At 39.0% G+C, this 19,246-nt stretch overlaps 1 protein-coding gene across 3 annotated transcripts in view; it reads left to right on the forward strand.

The window, feature by feature from the left end:
• RALYL (RALY RNA binding protein like) overlaps window positions 1-19,246 on the forward strand; it is a 584,866-nt gene that overhangs the window by 466,757 nt on the left and 98,863 nt on the right. For all 3 annotated transcript variants that reach the window (XM_045514266.2, XM_010951849.3, XM_074354903.1), the window contains one exon: window positions 11,604-11,679. In XM_045514266.2, the coding sequence (XP_045370222.1) occupies window positions 11,604-11,679 (76 nt within the window). The remainder of the gene's footprint in view (window positions 1-11,603; window positions 11,680-19,246) is intronic.

Consider the following 19,246-nt stretch of genomic DNA (forward strand, 5'->3'; position numbering starts at 1 on the left):
TGCTAACACAACATCCATTCTGTAGCCCATGGATCAGGAAGTAATTTCAACTTTCAAGTCTTATGATTTAAGAAATACATTTTGTAAGGTGATAGCTGCCATAAATAGTGATTCCTCTGATGGACCCGGGCAAAGTCAATTGAAAACCTTCTGAAAAGGATTCATTGTTCTAGATGCCATTAAGAACATTCATGATTCATGGGAAGAGGTCAAAATATCAACATTAACAGGAGTTTGGAAGAAATTGATTCCAACTTTCATGGATGACTTGGAGGGGTTCAGGACTTCAGTAGGGGAAGTAACTACACCTGCGGTAGGAACTGCAAGAAAACTAGAATTAGAAATAGAGCCTGAGGGGGGAGGGGACAGCTCAGTGGTAGAGCGCATGCTTAGCATGCACGAGACCCTGGGTTCAATCCCCAGGACCTCCATTAAAAATTAAGTAAATAAATAAATAAGCCTAATTACTTCCCCCTTCAAATTTAATAAGATAAAATAAACATAAAATAAATAGATCTATTTTTAAAAGAGAGAAGTAGAGCCTGAAGAGGTGACTGAATTGCCATGATCTCTTGATAAAGCTTTAATGGGTGAGGAGTTGCTTCTTATGGATGAGCAAAGAAAGTGGTTTTTCAAAATGGAATCTACTGCTGGTGAAGATGCTGTGAAGTCTGTTGAAATGACACGAAAGGATTTAGAATAGCACATAAACTTAGTTGATAAAGCAGCAGCAGGGTTCGAGAGGATCAACTCCAGTTTTTGAAAGAAGTTCTACAATGGCTAAAATGGTATCAAACAGCACCGCATACCACAAGAAGAGTCAATCAATGAAGCAAATGTCATCATTGTCTTATTTTAAGAAATTGCCACAGCCACCCCAGACGTCAGCAATCACCACTCCGATCGGTCAGCAGCCATCAGTATCGAGCCAAGAAAAAAGATTACGACTCATTGAAGTTTCAGGTGATGGTTGGCATTTTCTAGCAATAAAGTATTTTTAATTAAGGTATATGCTTTGTTTTTTAGACATAATGCTACTGCACACTTAATCAACTACAGTATAGTGTAAATATAAATTTTGTATGTACTAGGACACCAAAAAATTTGTGTGACGCGCTTTATTGCAGAAGTCCGGAACTGAATCCACAATGTCTCTAAGGTATACCTATACCATGAATTTAGTGGATTAAAACAATACACATTTATGATCTTAGAGTTCTGTTGGTCAGAAGTTCGGCACAAGTCTCACTGGGCAAAAGTAAAGGCATCAGCTGGGCAGCGTTCCATTCTGGAGACTCTTGGGGAGAATCTGTTTTGGGTCTTTGCTAGCTCCTAAAGGCTTCCCACATGCCTTTGCTCATGGTCCCCTCCTTTCATCTCCAGAGCTAACAATGTCCTCCTCACACTGCATTCCTCTGACCTTCCCTTCTTCCTAATCCTTCCCAATTTAAGGAACATTGTGATTGCATTGGGCCCACCAAGATAATATGGGATAATCTCTCTATTTTAAAATCATTTTAATTCCACTTTGCTGTACAATGTGACATATTCACAGGTTCTGGGACCTAGGGGCTGCATGCTTTCAGAGGACTATTATTCAGCCTATTATATGTTTGTTTGTTTGTTTGTTTTTATGTACTCATTACAGCCTGTTACATGTTGGAAAAAATTTGTGGACTTTTTTTTTTAGTTACCATGGTAATCAATCACTATCACATAATAGAATTTGCCCCTAGAATCTGTCTCCTCCCTAAATGCACACACTCAAGATCCTGTCCCTGAAAAATATTCATCAAAACTAATAAGCACTAACCCAAGTACCAAACTGCCTGCACTAGTCATTCAACAAATATACAATGGAAACAAACATCCCTACCATTCTTTGTCTCAAGTATTTGTGGTTGCCAAGAGCAACAGCATAACATTTCTACACTTAAGCAGGAGCAGATAATTGGGTATAGTTTGAGGAAGGTACCTCTGGATTCAGAAAGAATCTAGTTTAAATGTGTGTTCTACCAGAATACTAACTGAGTAGCCTTAATGCAAGTTATTTGCCTGTCTTGTCTAAGGTTTAACTACCTATAAAATATGGAGAAAACAATACTGAGTATTGCATAGATATTGTGCACCTTATTTTATAATTCAGAAATTTATTAGTTATTTAGTCTTCTTCATTGTCCAAAATCTAGTATATTTTTAACAAAATTGTTAACTCTACCGGGTATCTGTGATATTAAATTTTTCCCCTAGTGCCCATAGTCACATATTTCTTGAAAGTCATATTCTAGACATTCCACCAATTATTTGTAATTCTGAGCCCCTGAGACAAGCACCTAACCTAGACATCAAGAAATCCTTTTGAGGGAAAAAATGAAATTAGAAACTATCTTATGATCCAGAAATTCCACTTTTGGGTATTTATCCAAAGGAAATAAAAACACTAACTCAAAAAGATATTTGCACCTCTATTTCACTGCAACATTTTTTTTTAGTTGACATGTCATGGAACAACCTTTTTGTTTCCATTTTATTGGAATACCTTTCTCTAGCCCTTCACTTTCAGTCTGCATGTCCTTACTTCTGAAGTGTCTCTTGTAGGCAGCATGTAGATGGGTCTTGGCTTTTTTGTTTTTGTTTTTGTTTTTGTTTTTTAATCCATTTAGCCACTTTATATCTCTCAGTTGTAGAGTTTAGTCCATTTATATTTAAAATAATTACTGATGTTTTATGTTTTATGTCTGTTTTTTGTAGTTCCTCTCTGTTCCTTTCTTCTCTTTCTTCTCTTGTGGTTACTGTTCTGTTTAGATGCCTTTCTCATTTTCTTTTTTGTATTTACTATGAGTTTCTGCTTTATGGTTACTGTGAGGTTCACATATCCTGTGTATATAATAGTCTGTTTTAAATTGATAGCAATTAAATTTAAGCATATTTTGAAACTTTACACTTTTACTCCACCACATTTTATATTTTGATGTCTCATTTTACATGCACCATTAACTAATTAAGTAGTTACAGTTAATTTTACTATTTTTGTCTTTTAACCTTCATACTTTACCAGTGAGTGATCCATTACCTCTACTAAACGTTACCTTTGCCAGTGAGATTTTTACTTTCGTATGTTTTCTTGTTATTAATTATACCATTTATTTTCAGCTCAAAGAAGTCCATTTATCATTTCTTGTAGGGCTAGTGTAGTGGGGATTAACATCTTCAGCTTTTCATTAGCTGAAAAACTACTGATCTTTCCTTCAATTCTGAATGATTTACTAAGAACATTTTTTTACAGAGTTCATTACTAATGCAGTTAACTACCTAACATTAGCTTGGCATTTCATTGTATTTACAAATTATAAAATACGTACCACAGTAGCTTTGGTGTCTTTAACCAAACTGAATACAAAATCACTACAAAAAGGACTTGAAAAAATAAGTCCATATATACACTTATGAAAAGAGAAAAAATTAGAAAAGGAAGGGAACAGAAAGAAGCAATACTCAAATCTCAGAGTCTACTTTACTTCACTGATTGAAATCTGAGCTCTTAAAAAAATAGATAATCCAGATTCTCTTGGTTGAATTTTACTTTCCATAAAGAATATTGTGTTCCCAAATATGAAACTAAGTAAACTCTTGGGAAAGAAATTAATAGTGTTACGTCTACGCATTAATAATGAACATACAGCTAAGATTATTTTTCACTAAGTATTTTTATTCTGATTATCTAACAATTGTCTCCACTATTGATGTCAATTGATCATTAAGTGTATTTATAAAATTGTTAATCAAGGTTCTAAACATATTCACGATGCTACTGGAACATTTATCCAAATTTTATATTTTATTCATATGGTTTCTGGAGACTTTATCTTAATAAAACATGTTGTCCTTCATTTTTCACCTTTGTGGAGACTTGTAGAGACAATCATGGAATATAAAAACACATTCTTCAAAAAATTTATCCAAGATAATGAAATTAATGTTGAAAAAATGAACCAAGTTGGAAGTTTTAGGTATTAAGTAAATTCAAAGTTGATAATTATTACCATTTGGTGTTTGCTTGATACCTATTTGAAAACGTGCTTGTATTCTCTGCTAAATAACATTAAACTAGACATTTATTAAACATACACCAAAGCCACAATGTTTCATCAGGTTTCAAGGCTGCTTGTGCGTCAAGGCAAATCAAAGGAATTTTGACAACTAGCCAATAGAAGTTTCAATGGGGAGAGCAAAATAAACAAAAAGACAAACAGGCTGAGCTTTTTGGAGAATTTGCTGATAGATGTGTGTCTGTGAAGCTGCTGACGTTATAACTGGTGTCTTGGGAGAAAACCATCTCATCTGCTAAGAATGGACCCTTCAGGGCATTCTCAGCAATAGAAGATGGGGCACCATGTTCACAAAGCACAGAGTCTACATCTTTATTGTGACATTCATTGCATTTACTACAGTTAGCTGCAGGTTGATTTCTCTGTGATTCTATAGAAGCACAAACAACGTTTATAGCTATTTAACTAAGACAGCACAGGACCTGGCACATTCTGTGTGGTCAATAATTATTTGATCACTGAAAATGAATAATTGGTAGCATTTCTATTTTCTTCTTAATAGAGCTGTTGGATGTAACAGACAGTAAATAAAAATGAGCATCCAAGTATACATGCCTACTATTTTTTTCTTCAGGTTCTATTGGGGGGAAAAACAGTTTGAATTGAAATAAGTCATGTACAATGATCAGACTTACCAGTTAATTAGTAATAAGTTCAAGTTTCCATTTTTATTTGTCCTTACAGACTAAGCCTGGGAGCATAGAGTATTTTCTGGTAACAAATGGGAATCTGGCCAACCAGTGATCTTTGCATTAGCATTCTAATAACCAGAGGCCAGCGTGCCACAGTGCTGTGTCACAACTAATTCATGAAACTAGGTCCAAAGGCTCATTAAAATGGTCACAATTCAGTGACTGCCCAGTAAAATGAGACTACAGTTTCATTCCCATAACAGTGAATATTTTAACATACTATTAAGGATATATTTCAAGTGTCAAAACTAGCTTTGATTCTGGGAATGGAGAAACAACAAGATTAGAAAGCCATTTACTTTTGTGCAAAATTGGTTCCACTCTCAGCTTTAGGCTTCAAATGCTTCAAATGTTCATATTTTAGAGCACATACTTGCATCTGCAAGCCTGGTGTTTTTCTTTGCTTTTTTTTTGTTTTACTTAGAGTAAAAATAATTCTGGGCAGCTCCAGCAGACCACAGGGCTGTGAGCCTACCGAGCCGAGAGGTCTCAAGTGGCTGAGCTGAAAGTCAAATGTGTTTCCCCTGCGGCTGCCAGACGGATCTCCCTAGAGCATCCCTTTAATCATACATCCTCCCCCCGTGATGCCAAAACTCCTGGGGCTTCAGAGTATATTACTCTACAGGCTGCTTTCCACAGCCAAACCGGGGTTAGGTAGGATGGAAAACGTGACATCCAAAGTCTGGTTAAGAGCAATGAGAGGGTAGGGAAAGTTCTAGAACACGAGCCTGGTGCCGCTCCAGTTCAAGGCTGCTGCTGACTCTCCGACAGTCACCTCCCCCCCAGGGCAGGGGTAAGATATCCCCTCTCCTGCTAGTTCAGTGCCTGGACCACGGGCCATGCTCACTAACAAAGACAATTGCAGTGAACTGAGCTAATGACGCTAATATGAAAGCCATTCAATGTCTCAGTATCTCAGACATCTATACACATGGCCTGGGAAGAATGATTCCTGCTGTGCTCATTTCGCAGGATTGTTCTGAGGGTCTAAACTAATAATAACTGCAAAAACACTTTTTAATGGCACTGGGCTTATACTAAGGTAATATATGGTTTTATGCATTCACTTGTCAAACAGAACAGACTATTTTCTTTATATCCTGAATTTTTATTCAATGGAACAGTAATGAATCCCTAAATCTTCTAAATGTGAACAATAAAAGACTCTGAATGACTTTTCCTAGAAGTCTATATGCCATGGCTGAATTATTTAAACATTTATTTAAACCTGGGGAAGGAAACAGAATCAAAAAAAAAAAAATCCCAAGAATAAAGATATTGCATTTAACTAATTTCTTTAGAAAAATATTTCTCTTAATTTTTTTCTCCATCTAAATAGTAACATTGGTAACCTTCCATGCCTAATGATGCTGTAAGTCAGACGTCAAATCAATATCAAGGTCAGATTTCTGTAGAAATGACAGATGCCCACAGGGATTACTATTGGTAGAGGTAAGCAGTGTAAATAATGTGTAATTTAAAACATCAATTTATCTTCTCAAATGAGGATGTTCCAAACTGAATACATGGCAAAGAAGTAAATGTGAAATATTTTCCTAAATATTTCAGAGTATCTTATCAACCAGTGTTCTAGGGGCACTCTGTCTTGCTGGATATTAGTTAATAAGTGTGTGGTGCAAAAAATACTCTATATTCATATATATATAAGCATTTGAGTTAAAGACAACTGAATGCGAATGTTTCTTTTTTCTAGAATCTTATCCTTTAGTATGCATCGCAGATATCTGAGAAAGGCATAGGTTATAGCATTTTTACCAAACTTGTTTTACTGTAATTTATTTGTTTGGTGACATAGTTATTAACACCTTCCAAGACATTGTTCAGATAAATACCACTTTAGGAAATAGGCTGACAAAGTGTGTTTGGCTAGACACACTGCATTCCCATGCAAGGGCGTTACTTCTGATGTGTATGAATTTACTTAACCAGTGGACTCAGTGAGCACTTCCTGGGTAAACAGCACTGTGACTGCGATGGGTGCTGAATGGCATAAGAAGTTGAGTGAAGTTATGACTGCCCTTTAGAACTCGAAATGAATGTGAACAAACACTCAGAAGTCGGTGCCTGTGGAATGATGGAACAAAGTAAAATGAAGGTGCAAGAAGGGAGAGCCACCACTGTTAGAGTATAAAATTGGAGGTATCTTCCCAAGAGTCAAAAGCAAGAGGTAATACTTTTACTACCATCTCTAGTAGTACCCTCACAAGAATTGTTCAAATAAATATATTTGCATGTGTTGACATATCACTTCTGAGGATGATGCTTTGTTGTGAACCATACCTGTCTCCATTTGCCTCATCTCATTTACCTCAGATCAGAATACGTTCAGCTCATTGACTTTTTTCAGTTCTGTAACTTTATAGTTATTTCTGTCATGGTATATTGACTTCACCTATCTAGCTTAAAAAAATAAAGAAGAAAAGAAAATCAATTAACTTTTTATAGCATTAATATATTTGTAAGTAATTTACTGTGAAAAGATCAGAGTTAGTACCCAACAGGACATTTTTTCAATTATTTAAATCTGAGATTTAATATAAGAAGACTAATTTTGGAGTACATTATTTTTTTCAATAATATTGCAACCTCAAAATAGATACAGGGTCTGTTCTAGAAGCCTCTTGGTTGGTCCTGACAGAGGCTCATAATGTCATATGACAAAATGCAAATAGCTCCTCCCCCTCCACATGGAGGGCTGTGGTCCCCAGTCATGGGCTAGGCGTGGGTAAAGCTTTAGTTCCCTTCTGCTTCGTCCCTATGCTTGGACAGGTGTGATGTGCAGTGAACCAGAACAGAAACTTTTCAAGAGACTTCTTTCTAATGGTGCTTATCTGGTTTTACCAACCCCCTCTACAAAAATATGATTCTCATACTCAGATAACAAAGTCCGCCAGCTTGGTGCATAAGTACCCCTGTAGGTACTTCTGAATAAAAAATAGGAATTTAACTAGGATTTTTTTGGCCATTCTCCAAAGAAAGTGTCTAGAATAATTCAACCCACATCCTTTCTTGAGGATAACATAAGATCTCTAAATATTAGTACTTGGTATGAATCTGCTTGCAAACTTGGGAATTTAAGCATTTTAAGTTTATTATAAACTTCCAAATTATTTTCCAAAATAGCTGTACTAATTTCTGCTTATACCTGCGATGATCTTTTTGTTCGTTTGTTTTTAACTCCAAAACCTCACCAACTCATGATCTTTGTCAGACTTTTAAATTGTTGTCAGTGCAGTGGGTATCAATTATATGTCACAGTGTTTTTTCATTGCATTTGCCATTACTAGGTTGAGAATCTTCTCATGTGTTGAATTCAGCATTCATACTTCCTCTTCTGTAAAGTGCCTTTACTAGTTTTAGCCCAGTTTTCCATTTGGTGATTTGTCTCTTTTTCTTATTAAATGAATGAATATATATTCCAGACACAAATCATTTGTCTAGGATTTCTTCATCCAGTTTGGGACTCTTCTTTCCATTGTCTTTATGTGACTTTTGATGGGCAGAAATTCTTAATTTTAATGTGGCAGAATTTATCATTCTTATATTTTAAGGCTAGTGGTTTTTATGTCTGGTTTAAGATTATCCTTCCAAAGTTTGATCTCATAACGATATTCTAGTGTATTTCTCCCTAAAAGTTTTATATCTTTGCCCCTCACATTTAGGTTTCGAATCCAGTAAGTAACTGATTTTTCTCTAGGATCTAAGGTAGACGCCCAGTTTTCACATTTGTCCTTGGAGTAACCAGTTGTTACCACATCAGCGCTGTCTATCTTCTCCTCGCTCATCTTCTGTGCCAACTCGATCACAGCCCAAGCAAGTATCTATATATGCTATCTCCGTTTGGGGTTCTCTGCTCCATCAGTTCATTGTCTATCTTTGTACCAAAACTATAGTTTTAATTACTAATTACTACAGCTTTAAAATAAATTTTGATAAAGCAATTTTGCCGACTTTCTTTCTTGCAGTATATCATGGCTATCTTGATGTTTTGCTCTGTCATATAAATTTTAGAAGCAACTTGTCAGACTCCGCACAGATACAAATAGAGTATCTGAGGATTTTACTGGAAATACATAGAATCAATCAATCAACTTGGGGAACATTGAAATGTTAATTATATCAAGTCTTCCAATTTCTCTTTTTATGTAAGGTAACTGTAAAATCTCCCAATACAGTTTTAGAATTTTCTCCATAAACATCTTTCAAATTTTATAATGTATTTATCCCCAGGTACTTTACTTTTATACTATATAAATGGCATCTTTTAAAATTATATTCTTAAATATGTATTGCTATGCAGAGATATGCAATTAAATTTTGTATGTTGACTTTGAGTCCAACGAATTTACTAAACTCTCTTATTAATCGTAATAATCTGTGGACGCTTTGAAGTTTTTATGTGGACCCACATATTATCAGCAATTATGATGGTTTCATTTCTTCTTTCCAATTTTGATACTGTTTTGCTGTCTTACTTCACTAACTGGGGTATCCAGTGCAATGTTCCATAGAGTTGGCAATAGGGAATGCCCTTTTAAATTCCTTGATCTTAAAGAATGTGCCTGGTGTCTCGTATTAAGTATATTACTATAGATTTTATACAGCCATAGATATTTTCATGTCAGATCCTCAAAAGTTTACTGCTAATTAAAGAAAGTGAGATATCTCAAGTTAAGGAATTTAGCACTTTTCTGTATATGGGACGATGCAAAAGTCTGGGCTCACTGAAATCATTCCTTTTGTTACCAGGAGGAGGGAAATAAAAGTTACCTCGGTTCTTAGTCACCTGAAAAAATGAATTTCTAACGGGAGACAGACAGCGTGATATAAACACTTTTATTAGTGAAGTTAAATGTAGTAAAATATAGTGCCTTCCCAAGAACTGGGGGCGGGCCAGTCCAAGAAAGGAAAAATGGCACTGCTCCTTTGTTTTTCCTGTTTTTATATCCTGGCTTGGGGGCGTTTTTTGTGATTGACTGATTGATTGATGAGTCATGTTCTTTGAGTGCTCAGGCTGACTGACAGCTCACGTTCCTAGTGCTCAGGCACGCCCATGTCTTTTATGCATGTTCTTACCCATGGTGCGCACAGAGAAACCTACGGGAGGGGGCTCAAGCTGCAATGTTAATTACATTGTAATGAGCACCGGGTCACGTTAAGCCGGGTCCTTCTCTCTACTGCATTCGATCCTAGCTGGCGTCTTTGCTGGCCTTCATTTAGAGAAAGTAAAAGCTTTTGGAGCCCCTTATCCTGAGAGTAGACATACTGTTATTTTCTGGGTGGCTCCCCCACCTTCCTGTCTCCTTTCCTGGTGCGCATTTCTATCTAACTGCCGACCACTTTGATATGCACAGAGCTGTCTAAGGCCAGTATCCCGTGCTTCCCAACCTGAGGTGCATCCCTTCAGGGTGCACCAGTGGGGCGGCTGCAAAGCGATGGTTTGAGCTGCAGTGAAATGATTTGATGGCCACAGCATCCTTTGTTTACTGATATGGGAGGAAGCATTCTTACTCCCCAATTAGATGATCATACGTTTCCTCTCCTTTAATGTGGGCACTGTCTCCTGTCCTCTCTGATCGACAAGGACATAAAAACTAAAGCTCATATTCTGGCTTCAACAAATGTCTTCACAGAAACAAGACAAGTTCAGTGTTCCATTTCCATCTGAGTTGCTACTTCCACTCAGATGCAGGCTGCTGTAAATGCCTTACTTCCTTGCTAACTCAATGCTGTATTTTTAAAAAGAGATACATTCTATTTCACCTAGACATTCGGGGTGTTTTTACAGATAGGTGGCTCATCCATCCCCAGTACAGTGTATCTAGTCCCCTGTACAAGAAATAAAAGTGTGCCTTCCTTTTCTGTGAAAATAATGCCCCTCACTTCTTTCAAAGCTTTTCTTGAAGTTCACCTCCTTTAGATTTTCCTTTTTATCATCCTCTGGAAATTTTAACTTTATTAAATCTAGTTGTTTTGTCATTTCCCAAACTTTTACCATCCACCTTTATAACAGTTTTACACATTTATTTTTTTAAGATTGAGTTTGGTCAATTATATACAATTACTCTTTTGTCGTGTACTTAAGCATTTTCTTGTCTTTTCTTAGAGACTTTATTTTAGGTTTTTAGTTCACGAAGGCAAAGAATGTGCTTTTATTCTCCTGATCACCCCAGAACTCTGTAACTGTACATTCCAATTCCTGAGTGCATTTTGTTGTTCCCTTAGTAAACCTGGTATGCTTTACAACTCCGCCCTTCCATACGCCTTTTCTACGTTGGTGGGAAAGATATTACCAAGGGAAATGTAACAATTCCCCTTAGGAACAAAGCTCCATTCCATGCAAATGTCTATACAAACTGAGACATTCCTGGCAAAAATCCAAATCAGTAGGGAAATCTCATTCTCTCTCTTTCTTAGTCTGTCTGTCTGTCTCTCTCTCACTTGTAGTAAGCATTCCTGATCCCCCACCTCGTTCAACATTTTATTTTTTGTAATACTTTTCACCTTCTAATATGTTATATAATTTTCTTATCTTGTTGCTTAGTATCTATTCCCACCCAAAAGAAGGTAAGTCCCACAAGTCCCTGTTTGGTACATGATGTATCTCAAATAGTGCCTGGCCAAGAGTAGGTGCTCAGCAAATACTTGCTGATTGAATGAATGAATGGCATATAACATTTGCATAGACAAATAGCAAAAAGAAAAATGCAGCTTCGTGTTTTCCTTTTCTCAAATGCTTTACTATTTTCTTAATCCATGCTCTTTTATTTTATGCTTTCAGATATCAACATGGCAGGAGAACCCAAACCATATAGACCAAAACCTGGAAATAAGAGGCCCCTTTCTGCACTTTATAGGTAAGTAAGCAAGAGCTATTTTATGATAGTGAAAATTTCTTGCAACTTCAACCTATAAGGAATCAAATATTTTGAAGAACAGTCCTTACTGGCAGAAAGTCCAGTAAAATGCTGGTGGGCAGCATGTAAATATGTCAAGCAGCATTGGCAGGAATCTTGTCTAACATCGTCTCTGCTTAAACAACCCTTCTGCAAGATATTCCTCTAATAAAATTTAATACAAACCGCTCATGACTACCTGACAAGTGGTGGAGAGGTCAGCATCTGCTGATGACTGCATGCCATGCAGGTATTTTACATACGTCACTTAATTTAATTTAATTTTCACAGTAACCCTGCGATGTCGATACCACTCCTCTCATCAAGAACCTGGTAGGCAGTTTCTTAGAGACTTTCCCAGGTCACACCACTGGGGAACAATGGTGTGTGTACTCAGACTCCTGCTGGCTGATGCCATACATAGGGTAAAATTCTTTCCAACTGACCATTCAGCCTCTTTTGATACAAAGTACGTGTAGGGGGACCTCCGGTCATCGGAGGTAAAAGAATTCACCAAAGACAATGAGGAATTAAGAACAAAGGGAAAGTTTAACAGATACGCTGCTACAGGCAACAGCGGGCCACAGAGATGAGAGATGCCTGTGGAGCCCAAGGGTGAGTCCACAGGGTCTTTTATTGGGGGGAAGGGGCTGTGAACACAAGGGGTGGGGGCTGCGTGATTAATTCATGCACAAGTACCTGATTCATTGTGAGATCTGTTAGGGACTTCTCTGAACAACAGGATTTATGACTCTGATAAGGACAGGATGTGTGGTGAGACCAGTCCTCCTGTACTGTGAGACAGGCTGTTTCCCAGGGTGGTTAGTTTCGTTAGGGTGAGCACAGATCAAGAGAAGATATATTTATCTTGCAGAAATGCAGGTATAGGAAGGTCCTGCACGAGAGAGTGGGGGGTTAAGGTGTCAGTCGGCTCCAGAGACATGAAGAGCCCAGGAGTGAGGGTTTTATAAACTTTAGAGAAGCTTCAGAGAGCACGAGCTGGCTCCACAGTACACGTTCATTTCACCCCTATTTCTCGAAACCAGCAAATGAAGTCCTTCTCATTAACTGATCCCTTTAACGTTTCCTAGTACGCTTGGGTCCTGGTTTTTCCATTCTGGTTTTTCCCCTCTCCATGCCCCAGCTCAGCAGTGTCTACACATAATCTCAGTTCTGGGTGGACGGAGTATCTTATACTTAGCATCTTTATTGTTCTCTATATACTGCTATTAGGTTAAGGAAAATTTAGTTGATTTGGAGAAGACAGCAACAGTAAACTCATGGAGATTTTGGTTCTGTAAAAACAGCCACTTTTGAAACACACAAACACACCAGTGTTCTGCTGCTAAGCCATGTGCCCACTTCCTGTATCTGCCATTGGCTTCTGTAACTGAAGTGCTGACTTTGCATCTCTCTCTGGTAAATTCCCTTTTGTTCGACTTAGCCGATGTTCCAGGCTACAGAGATCGCCTATTATCCCATTTATCTGGTCCTGTCCCAGATACATATCTTCATTCTATCAGTGTCCACATCCAAAGAGCTAATGTCAGTGGTGAGCAAGCCCCCCCAGCCATTTCTTCTGATGTCATTTGGATAAAGGAGAATTGAGTCACACATCTCAAAATTGATTCTATTCTGACCTCGTATAGCAAGAAAGTGCTCAAAAGGTAGCCTGGAGCTGTTTCCTTGTCTTTGTTCCCTGCAAAGTAGCATATCTCCTTTTCGGCTGCTCACAGTCTCATTTCTCGAACTACAAAATGAAAGGGTCAGACCTGGGTGAGTTCTAAGGTCCTATTGATACCTAATGTCCCAGGGCTCTCTGCCGTATGGCCATCAGAGATCTTAAAAGATACACTGGAAGCATATCTTAATTGTTCTTTTCATTTTGGCTGTGTACATTTATTTTTAATAAATTTTAATAAACATTTTTACATAAAAAAGGAAAGCTTCAGGACTTAACCAGTGTGGATAATTGGTCATAAGGCAGTATTGATGTTAAAGGTCAGAGATGAAGTCACCAACAAAAGGCAAATGATACTTTCTGTACCTTATTTGCAGTAAAGGACATTTTAAAAACTGAGAAAATGCTAATAATCTTTGATCAGATTCATTTTAAAATGTGTGCACAGAGCTGCAGCTAATGCAAAACATTTGACAAGTCGTAATTTCGATTATTAACAGAACAAGCTGTCGATGGCTTTTATTCTCATCAAAGAGCTGCCACTGTCTGTGCAATGATGTTAATTTTGGTAATTTCCCTGTTCTTGGAGTGTGTTGATTTTCTTATGAGAACAGAAGCTTATGACAAGAAACAAATGTCTTTCTAACTGTTATTTCTCTGTTTCTAAGTTATGTGGAAGTTGTGACTTCAGAAGAATTAAAAGCAGAAGTTCATTTAAGACTGATACATTGTATACAAATCACATTAGTAGGGAAATGTTTATTTATTCTATTTTCATCTGTTTACACAAAAGAAGGCTGGGGTGTTCTGAAGCTGCAAAGTGGTAACAGAGGGAACAACAGAGAAAGAATATACTGTTGAGAAAGGACTTTTATACCCAGGCCATCATTCTTACATAAGCTTAACAATGAAAATACCTTACTTCTGTGTAGATAGACTATGTTTTCATAGTCATTATTCATCTGTTCACCACAGAACTCCACAAGCTTGGGATTCTGTGCCTTGCTTTAGAGATGAGAAAACTAAGTTTCCAAGACAGTGAAGGATTCAGCCCGCAGGAAGGTAACAAGATCAGGAATGGAACGCTGGTTTTCAGCCTTCAAGTCTAAAGATCTTGTCACCAGATATCACAAGTTCCCGTATTTACTCACCTGCTGACATCTAAAATCATGCAGATTCTAAAAAGCTGAGATTTGGGGTAAGGGGTAGCTTAAGTGGTAGAGCGTGTGCTCAGTGTGCATGAGGTCCTGGGTTCAATCCCCTGTACTTCTTCTAACAATAAAGAAAAAAAAATAAGCCCAATTACCTCCCACAACAAACAAACAAACAAATTTTAAATAAAAATAAATAATAAAAAGCAGAGATTTCCATCCACCAAAACCAATAATCAGTTATGTTTCTGTCCGTGAATATATCACGGTGGCAGGTGACAAAGGAAAGCCTGCACACTACACACAGTATAAAACCAAGAGTGGCCACCTCGTTGTGTGATCATAGGGCACGGGTTTTGAGCTGCAAGTTCTTTGTCTCACAAAAGAGTTGTATGATTTTTCATGGTAAGATAAAATGGAATCATGGAAGCGAAAACCGTTAGCTCAGTGTAGGGAATATGGTAGTGGCTTGAAGAGGGGTGGTTTCTGCTTTCCTGTTCTTTTCATCATTGGGTCTGTTTCCTTATCTGTAAAATGAAAGAGCTGGAACCATTTTATTTGTTCTTTCATGCATTCTTTCATACCGGACATACTTACTGTGTGTCTACCACGGTCTAGGCACTGAGGTGGCTGCTCTTCTAGGCAAATGATGCAGAAAATGCCAAAGCTGCAGGGCAAGGAGAGATTGCAATGAAATAAAAGTGAACTATTCTTATGTATATAGGGAACCTCTGATTTACCTTTGTGCCCTAAATTGCTACACCTCTTTATTTACTCCATTGGGGATGTCAGTGATCTGCTATCAGATTTTCTTCTTCACCTTTGTCCTTTTTATCTGCATCATCAACCACAAAGTCATATTTCCATGGAATATTCATTGAGGCATTACTTTGACTTGCTACTTCTTTTAAAAGAATTTTCAATTCAGCCAAATAACCTTCAGTAAGCATTTATCACGTGCTAAACTAAGATGGTATAGGAGGAAGACACGCATTTTTTGTAGCCTAGTGAAACTTCAAAATATTAATGTCTTATACATGAATTAGATGTACATATAACTAATAAAGGAAAATATGGGGCAAGAAGAAGGCCATGCCCCAGGTCTCGGCTGAGTCCCTGGGATGAACCATGCCAAGTGTTGGTCCTTGGCTTCGTGTAGGAAAGAATTCAAGAGCGAGCCACACTTGAGTGACAATATATTTATTCAGAGAGATACATAATCCATAGAATACAGGCTGTCTCAGAAGGCAAGAGAAAGGCCACAGGCATGGGGGTAGGTGTTTAAACTAAAAGTAGATACACACTCCATAGACAGAGTGCGGTCCATCTCACTCAGAAGGGGCAGTGGCCACGAGGTTGTGGGGGGGGTTGTTTTTATGGGCTCAGTTACTTTATATGTTAACAAGTGGTTGGATTATTCCAACTACTTTGGGGAAGGGGTTGAGATTCCCAGGAATGGGGCCACTGCCCATTTTTGACCTTTTATGGTCAGCCTCAGAACTGTCGTGGCGCCTGTGGGAGTGCCATTTACCAAGCTAATATATTTTACAATGAGTGTATAATGAAACTCAGGGTCTACTGGGTGTTGCATCTCCTGTCGTCTTGGTGTTAATTGTTGTGTCATTCGTTGAATGGCTGTGCCCTGTCCTCTTCCTTCCTGTCTCATAAGTAAGGAGCATAAGGGAAGTATGCATGTACGCCTACGGTTCTATAAGGAAATAAATGAAAGAGTTGCTGATTCTGCCTGGCGGATAGGGAGTGAAAAGTCTGGATGACACTTAACCCGACTTCTGAACAAGCAGACATTCGCTCAGCAGACAAAGGGGAAGAAGGGAATGCCAGGCAGAGAAAAGTTGTGAAGGCAGAGCCACAGAGATGAAAGAGAGCATCTCATGGTGAGAGCCGGGATAGTCCCCCAGGTGGAGAACGGGTAACTGGAAGGCTGTCAGCATCACTCTGTGCCTGCCTATCAGATTAAGGAAATCTCGCTTTTATTCTCCAGGCAGCAAGGAGCCATTTGAATAGGGTGAGTGACTGGAAATGGAGTGTAAGGATGAGTGAGAGTCACAGATAGGTCCAGCGTTTTCCATTTAGGTGACTGGGGAAGTGATCACGTGATTCTGCAGAAGAAATAGGAAAGGCATGATGAGCAGCGGGAGGGTCAGGTATGGGGTTGAGAGAAGGAAGCAAAAAGAAGTTGTTTCAGTCTGGGATGTGAATTCACAGAGACAGACAATTCATTAAAACAGCATTTGCAATAAAAATGTCTCCCATTAGAGGCTATTTGTAAATGAAACATAATTAATCATTTGTGAACATTCCATAAATATTGGACCTTGTCCTAACGGTGAAGAGCAAATCCATTCTCTAGGAAGACTATTGTAACTTTCAATAAATTGCTGCTTCAAATGTGCTGTGTACATTACACGGTGTCTATGGGGCTCTGAAATAATAATTCTCCTCCCCCAGGAAGTGCATTTCCCAGCATGCCCAGCTCCAATTAATGACAAATAATTGCTAAATGAGAATAACTGTAAGATGGTTTTGCCTCTGCTTGTAAAGGAGGCAGACCTTTCCTCTCTGGTGTGAGTGAAACTGACAACCAGAGAACAAAGACACCGTTTATCAGAGCTGAACAAGTGCAGGTTTTCACACCCAAAGGTAGCCCTCCGGGTCGCTGGAAGCACAGCTCAGTAAGACACATGAAATGTAAAGTTTCTCTGCGCTCGTTGCATGGATGTTAATAGATATCATCCCCAAATGGGGTTTTATCACTGTTACACAGATGCTTTTCATAGCAACCTTCCAACCCACAGAGATGACCGTGGGACTCAAGATTGCCCCTGCAAGTACCTTGGAGGCACCTTGAAATTGTCACAGCATAAGCTATAGTATTACCATTTTAAGATCCCCACAATTAGAGTGGATAGCGTCCACGATCAGAAAACTTTCAGAGCGTGGGCCAAGCAAGGTGACTCTGCAGCAGAAGATCCAGGGTGATTTGTTAATCACTTGACCTACATGAGTTCTATTATCATCCTCCATGGTGACTCTGACACACCATGGGAAAGGAGGCCCCTCGGGTGACCCCAAATGTCCCATAGAACCTTGACAATGGAAACAAAAGCAACAGAAGCTAATTTCAGCTAATGCTAAGTAGCAAAAATCAGTATGGAGGAAAAGCATCCTGGACATTTCCACTGCAATTGAGACAAGAACGAAGGGGGCAGGCACAGCAATTAAAAGAATGACACCTCAGCTAGCACTAAGATGGCAGGAAAGTCAACACCTAGTAGACCTTGAGGCCCAAGATGGCGGGAGATTTGACTTCCGGTAGACCCTGGGCTTCATTATACACTCTTTGTAATACATTAGCATGCTAAGTGGCTCTCTCACAGGCACCATGACAGTTCTGAGGCTGACCATAAAAGGTCATAAAGTGGGTGGTGGCCCCATTCCTGGGAATCCCAGCCCCTTCCCCAAAGTAGTTGGAATCATCTTCCCATTTGTTAGCATATGAAGTTACCAAGCCCATAAAAACTATCAACCCCCATACCTCATGGCCACTCTCCCTTCTGAGTGGGACAGATTGAGCTCTGTCTATGGAATGTGTATCTACTTTTACTTTAAACTAAGCATGCAAACCCCACACCTCCTGCCCTTTCTCTTGCCTTTTGAGGTGGCCTACACTCTGTCTAGAGAGTGTGTATCTTTCTGAATAAATCTACTTTTACTCAAGTGTGGCTCGGTCTTGAATCCTTTCCTGCACGAAGCCAGGGACCCACACGTGGTGGGGCGCATCCCAGGGGCTCTACCTAGACCCGGGATACGGCCATCCTCTTGTCCCGTATTTTCCTGTATCACATTGGCTCGCTCTGTTTGCTGAGGAATGCTTACTAATTAGCTACTGGTTATTTTATTCCTGTCTTCCTTTAGAATGCCACGGGCAGTACACATTCACTTTCAGAAGCTTAAGCCTTCCAGTGTCAGTGCTTCCCTTTGCACTGGTGAAGGCGTCCGTTTCACCTGCCTCGTCCGGCAAGCCCACTCAGAAAACCATCTAGGAAGGGGCTCTGAGGTTCTCAGATAGACTGCGAGGAGGACAGGGAAACATTCCTACCCCCGTACCGATAAGGGCATCCTATCCCGAAACGGACACAAGCGCAGCACTGACGAGCCTGCAAGGTTCAGGCTGAAAGTCAGCTGTGGCTGGATCTGTGTCTCAACTGCAATCTCTTTTTGGCTCCTGATTCAATCTTTCCTGGGCAACCAAATGACCATCGTGGAAAAGTGTAGTTGCCAATATCTGCTAGAGAAAATACACACCGAACAGTGTCGACTTCTGAAACTCGAAGCTGAGCATCCATAAGGCTGGGGAACTGGGGGCGAGCGCTCCTCAGTTCACACTGCCCAGCAAACATGAAGTGCTATTGAGCCAGAAGAGATTCCAAACACTCGCTTTGTGGATGCTTTGAAATTGTGACTATATTTGATGGAGAGAGTATTAGAAGGCCTGGATCCTAACATTGGTACAGCGTCGCCGATACTTTGAACTTGATCTCTTACCCCTTAGCTTTTTCAGCTGCATAAAGGAAGAACAAAGGTTTCCTGAAAGATGATATGTTTAAGGAACCTGGAGCTGGTGTAGATGCTCTACAAATTTTAGTTATTCTCATTATTATGATTATCCAAAGAA

This window comes from Camelus bactrianus, chromosome 29, assembly GCF_048773025.1.
Source record: "Camelus bactrianus isolate YW-2024 breed Bactrian camel chromosome 29, ASM4877302v1, whole genome shotgun sequence".
Classification (NCBI taxonomy): Eukaryota; Metazoa; Chordata; class Mammalia; order Artiodactyla; family Camelidae; genus Camelus; species Camelus bactrianus.